The sequence below is a fragment of the Anopheles cruzii genome, chromosome 2, assembly GCF_943734635.1.
Source record: "Anopheles cruzii chromosome 2, idAnoCruzAS_RS32_06, whole genome shotgun sequence".
Taxonomy (NCBI): domain Eukaryota; kingdom Metazoa; phylum Arthropoda; class Insecta; order Diptera; family Culicidae; genus Anopheles; species Anopheles cruzii.
This window is the reverse complement of record NC_069144.1, coordinates 5,111,153-5,117,045: the sequence shown is the minus strand read 5'-3', so window position 1 is coordinate 5,117,045 and position 5,893 is coordinate 5,111,153. Positions and strand designations below refer to the sequence as shown.

General features: G+C 59.0%; 1 protein-coding gene across 1 annotated transcript in view; it reads right to left on the bottom strand.

Moving 5' to 3' along the window:
- The window catches only part of LOC128275738 (serine/arginine repetitive matrix protein 2-like), a 6,342-nt gene extending 750 nt beyond the window's left edge, over positions 1-5,592 (bottom strand). The window contains exons 1-5 of the mRNA XM_053014351.1: positions 5,322-5,592; positions 1,089-5,052; positions 816-1,017; positions 326-750; positions 102-259 (exon numbers count right to left, since the gene is read on the bottom strand). Coding sequence (XP_052870311.1) covers positions 102-259; positions 326-750; positions 816-1,017; positions 1,089-5,052; positions 5,322-5,592 — 5,020 coding nt within the window. The remainder of the gene's footprint in view (positions 1-101; positions 260-325; positions 751-815; positions 1,018-1,088; positions 5,053-5,321) is intronic.
- Between the last annotated feature and the right edge of the window lie 301 nt (positions 5,593-5,893).

The following is a 5,893-nucleotide window of genomic DNA, read 5'->3' as shown; positions in this document are numbered from 1 at the left end:
TGGTGGGGCGCTCGAAACGATCGATTCGATCGCACTGATGCCATTCCCGAGGCCGGTGCCTCCGCTTGCTGCGGCTGCTGCTGCGTTTGGTGGTGATATACGCTTCTTGCCGGCATTGATCGTGATCAGGACCGACGACGATGAAGCCGATGCAGAGGGCGATGCAATGACCACCGGCGGAGGTATGGAGGTAGGCGGTAGGGTCTGTGGCGGAGGGTAGTTGTGGTGGTTATGGTGAAGGTGCAGGTGATGCAGCGGGCTATGGTTGACCAGATGTGGCCCCGGAAGCGATGTGGCCAGCGGAGGATGCAGATACAGATGCGGCGGTGGTACGTGGTGAAGGCTAGCGTGAGGTGAGACCGGTCGCGGCTGTGGTCCGAGATGAGAAGGCAGCAGATGGTGGTTGGTCGGAGGCGGAAGGCCAACGTTCCGGTAAGCCCCGGTGGTGAGCGGTGAAGGAACGGGCCCCGGAACCGGGAGCTGTACGGGCGGTACTGGCAGTGGGATGGCCGACCCGGGAACACCGCCCGCGACGGGACCATTCGAAGGTGGTCCGAGCGATGCTACCGGCGGCACGGGTAGCGGAACGGTTACACCGTGGAAACCTTCACGGAAGTCGATCATCCGCACGGGTGGCGGATTGATGCAGCGCGGTTGCTGAAGCTCTGGCGGTGGTGACCCGGGTGGCGGTGGTGGTGGAGCAAGATTTTCCAACTCCGGATCAAGCTCCTCTTGCTCCTGGTCCTCTTCCTGCAAGAAACAATTGTGAGCGTGAACGAACTCGGAACGATCACGGACCAAAAAGAGGGACCTACCGGAAGCTTGAGGCGATCGATGAGCCGCTTTTTGCCGGACAGCTTGAGCGTCCGCTGGCGGCGCACCTTCTTCCGCAGCTTGGCCGCCACCATCCGCGAGGGTGACTTTTCCTTCGTCTCATCCTCGCCGGACGTGGACGAGTTATCACCCGGCGCCACGCCGTCGGCGAAGAGAACGGATTTCTTCACCACCGAGGGGCCACTGCGTAAAAAAGCGGTCATTAAAAAGCAGTTCCCACCCATTTTACTCTCTCGGTCCCTGCTACCCCTTACCTGTTGATGACGGCGTTGGGTTTGGCGGTTTTGAGAATACTTTTTTCGTACGATCGGCTGAGCGATGCCAGCAGATCGGCCTGTTTGATCGTTTCAAACTCCTCGTCGGACGAAGCGCTACCACCCCCGATGGTGCTACTTTCCCCGACGCCGCCACCGCCACTACTGGGAGTGCCACCGGCCATCTTCGGCCCCAACAGCCGCTTGATCTCGAGCTGTAACCGTTCCTTGCGCTGACGCTTCTCCTGGCGCTTCTTCTCCCGCTCGGCACGGATCTTTTTCATCAGCTCGAGGCGTCGCTCGTGGCGCTGCTGTAGCTCCTCGGCAGTGTGGATTTTCGGTGTCACCAGTGCCGAGCAGGGACCGCTTCCGTTTGTCGCCTTCGTGTCGTTGTCCCCGGCGAGCGATTGACCGTCCGACGCCTCCGACGGTTGTTCCAGGGCTCCCTTCTCCTGGGCCCCTCCTAGAGGTGTACTCGAAGGGACAATTTCGAGCACGTTGCCCACCTGCTTGACCTGCGACTTGCCTGCGGCATCGGGAGTGGCCGGCGGGACACCCACCAGCAGGGGGGCACGGTACAGATCGCCCGGCAGCATTGGGGTCCGGAGCGGTGGCGGACCAATGAAGGCCATCGGGTAGCCCTGGTACGGGTGACTACGGGGCGGTGCCCACGATGGCGGAGGACCCCGGCCAAAGTAACCGGGTGTGCCGATCGCCGGTGATGAGGATGGCGGAACGGTCGGTATCGGACCGCGAGGACCACCGTAACCGTACGGGACGGAACCATATTCGCTTCCCGGTCCGTAACCCATCGGATAGTGTTGACCCGGGGGGTGGTGTCCGCGCTGGTACATGTCATGGCTCGGCGGGTACTCACTGTACGGTCCTGACGGTGGATGATGAAGATGATGGTGGTGCAGATGATGATGATGATGACCCTTGGATCCTGGCTTTCCACCCGGTTCCACCGTCCCGTTGATACCGAGCACCGAGTTGATACGATCGTCGAGCGAGATGCGCTTCGGAGACGATTCACTGTCCCCATTCGGACCGGGACGATCTCCACTGGTCGGATCGTGCAGCAGGTCGCTGGCCCCGTAGTAGCCTCCACCGGCACCGTAATGCTTCGAGTAAATCCCATACGCGTGTCCGGAAGCCGGATCAATTCCCAGCTTTCGCTTTTGATTCTCCAACTCCGCGTCGCTGATCGTCGAATCGGCCAGACTCTTCTTGTAGCCCGTGACCGGCGAGTGAACGTTCGGGGACGCTCCCGTGCTGGTGATGATGTCGATCTGGTTCTCGCCCACCCCTAAGCCGGGCGGCGGAGCATCCTTCGGCGAAGGGGGACGCCGCCGTTCGCCGCTGTACGGAGAGCGAGATGATCGCGAGCGTGACCACTCACGGTCGACCGAGTAGCGTCGCCGGGGCATCCGTGAATTACGCGGATCGCGATACTCGCCACGATCGCCCCGCGGGCTCGGTGGACGGCGCTGTGGCGGACTGGCACTGCGATACCGTGAGCGGGAACGGGATCGTGAACGAGACACCGAACGCCGTCGGTGACGTGGGCTGCGCGTTCTTCGACCACGATCGGGGCTGCGCGAGAAACGGCGCTGACTGCGATCCCTTCGCTCGAGCGACGATTGGCGATCTTTGCGTGAGGAACGCTTGTCACGATCGCGTGACCTGCGTCGAGGACTTTCGAGTGAGTGCCGATCACGCGATGATCGACGCGATCGTGAGGAGGAGTGACGTTTGCTTTCATGCCGACCGGGCTTGTCACGACCCGTCGGTGGTTCTCGCGACAAGCTCGGGTCCTTTTCCACTGCTGAGGGATCTTCCGCGGTCGGTTCGGTGTCCTCATCGAGGAGACGACCGGTGAGCATGATGCGATTCTTTGACGGAAGCTTCAGTTTGATCGGCAGTTCCCTGTCGAGATCGAGCGGTTTGTTCGCTGGCGATTCCGTGGCGTTGCTGTCGGTGGCAAAGAAATCGTCCCGAATGCTGTAGATCTTCGATGGTGTTGTATAGGTAAGCACATTGCCACCGGAGCCGGTTGGAGCGGGAGATTTGGGTAGCAGATGATCCGGCAACGGGACCATCTCCGATCGCTGATGTTCAGCCGGTTCAGCGACGTTCAGTACATCTTCCTTGTCGGGGGACATTTTTTCTATCAACGGATCCACTTCCTGCACATTTGCTCCCAGTTTCTGTTCCTCGTCGGAGCTCGCTTCGGTGTCGGATGAGCTGCTGGTGGAGCTGGAAGAATCCGAGGAGCTCGACGAATCCGACGAGTCGGACGATGAGGAACTGCTCGACGACGAGCTGCTTGAAGAGCTACTCGAACTGTCCGAACTTCTGCGCCGTTTTCTGTCCCGTGCTTCGTCCCCGATCACCGTCTGCCCGAGGGACTGCATAAAGTTGGCGTACTCGTCGGCCAGCTTCTCCGACAACTCTTCCGGTTCATCGGCGGCCATCACGGAGTCACGCTCAGCGTCCGATAGCTTCGCCACTTTGAGCCGTTCCGCTTTTAGCTGCTCCGCCATCTCCAGCTTCGATTTGTACGACGCCAGCTGGTGCTGCACATTCAGCAGATCGTCGAGCGGAATAATTTCCTCGTGAAAACTGCGCGGTTTAAGGTGTGCCCGATCGCCGATGGGCGCCGGCGAACCCGCTCCGTTGTTTTTAACAAACAACTCGTCCCGAGGGGACCCATTTTTATCGCCGCCGACTGTCGGCAACTCCAGCAAGGGCACCGGCGACGATCGCTGAACGGGTGGCGCCGGCGGCGTACCACCTTCCTCCAAGGGGGGAGAACTTTTGCGTGGACTCATACCCTCCGTTTCCCAATTGTCGGCATAATCATCCGTGTCGGGTGATTGACTTTCGCCCCTCCGATTTCGATCGACAAGCGGAGTTGTGTCAGGCCGATCTTTCGGATCAGGCGATATTTTCGGTAGCAGCACCATACTGCCACTCGAAAGATCATCGAGAAAGGAGCAACTGAATTTCGGCTTCACGCCCTTTAACGATGCGAGAGGTAGGTGCAACAGTTCTTCGGTCGGGTTAGTTTGATCGCCGGTGTCCTCCTCCGTCAGCGGCTCTTGTTTGACGATGCTGCAATCGAAAATCAATGGCTCCACCACCATGGCCGCACCGGCCAGCGGATTCACTTTTTCCACCTTTACCCATTGATTGGGCTCTTCCTTCGGTCCTTTCACATCTTTCACTACACTTTCACTACGCCGGCCACTGTTTTTCGCCGAATCCGTATCACTTTTCTCCGACGAGGAGCTCCCATCGCTTGCATCGTAATCCTGTAGTGCTGCGATGGCCGGTGTGATCGGGTGCACCGTCGTCGTGTCGGTTTTGCCGCTGACCGCTGACTTTTGTTCTTGTGGCTCAACAAAATTCCACTCCCGCCAGGTTATCACCGGGCTCACCTTGGTGTGCCGCGGTTCCGAAAGGGTTCCTCCCTCCGCTCGGCGGTCAATGAACCGTTTGGGGCGAAACGGAAAAGGTCCCCGTTGCTGGAACTGTCCGCCGAACCGCCGGTTGGGATGAAAGTGCCAACGGTTGAACGTGTACGGGGGATCACGGGATCGTTCCCGCGAATAACCTCGCCGTCCGGGGGCGAACGAGTCACGTGCCGTGCTGCGGCTGCTTCGGTGATCCCTTCTGGTGCTACCACTTCGACTACGCGATGATCGCGACCGATCGCGGTACCGTTTCACTTTAGCACGTGACCTTTCCTCGGATCGATCGCGACGGGTTTCTCTGCGTTTGCTGCTGCCCCGCCGCTCGGAGGGCGAACGTTCCTTCGACCGGGTGCCCGATTTCCGCCGCGGATGATGGTGCCGACTTCGCTGATGCTCCTTACCGTTGTCGAGCTCTTTGGAGTCTCGCTTGTCGGATTCAGTGGCCTTCACATGATTTGACATCTCCACGGCGTTATGGTTGTGCTCTGAAAGATACATCGCAGACAGGAAGAAGAATCCTCGATAAGTCTTTTGTCCCGACCAAAGCGACCAATACCGTCGCCATTCAAACACAATTTTATTCTCTTCCATAGGAGCTGAAAATATATATGAAAAAAAATATTTTCCTTCTTCCAACGATCGAAGGTGACATGACGAAGCACGCCTACTTGAGAAGAAAATCTTCCCGCACGTCGCGCTTTACGCTATTTTGCATCTCTTTCCTACGCCCGCCTTTTCTTTCTTTCGTACTCACTTTCGCTCGACGAATGCTCAGACGACGGCTTCGGTACGGGAGTGACACTCTTCCGGTGCTTTCGCTCTTCCAATGCAGCCGCTTCGTCCGTCGCTTGCTTTGCTGACGTCGTGACAATGGGTGACTCTTTCCCGGCAAGCCCCTTCGTTCCTTCGACGGCGGCAGCCATTGCTGCCATTGACGGACGGCCCTTTCCCAGCTCGGCCGCGGTCAGCTCAACCGCGGGCAGTGGCGGGGTACAGGAACCGTCGCGTTCCATCCCATCCGCCATTGGGAGGTGGTGCCGCTTCCGGCGCGAATCCGAAACGATATGCTTTTCGTTACTGCGGAGAAGGCAATGAAAAAGTGCCTCACGATGCACGTCAAATGTGTGCGCGCGGCCCTCTAGAGCTCCATGACAAAGTGCGGTGCGATAACGTTTTCTGGTGGCCCCGACTGACGCGAGCCTTCTCTTCGGTGCTGATGCTGGTCCCAGCCGTTGGATAATGCTATCGATGGGTCGTCCGCGGGGCAAGATGTTCAACCGCTGTGTTCTTATTGGGGCAGCAAATGGCAACGTCGGTGGAGAATGT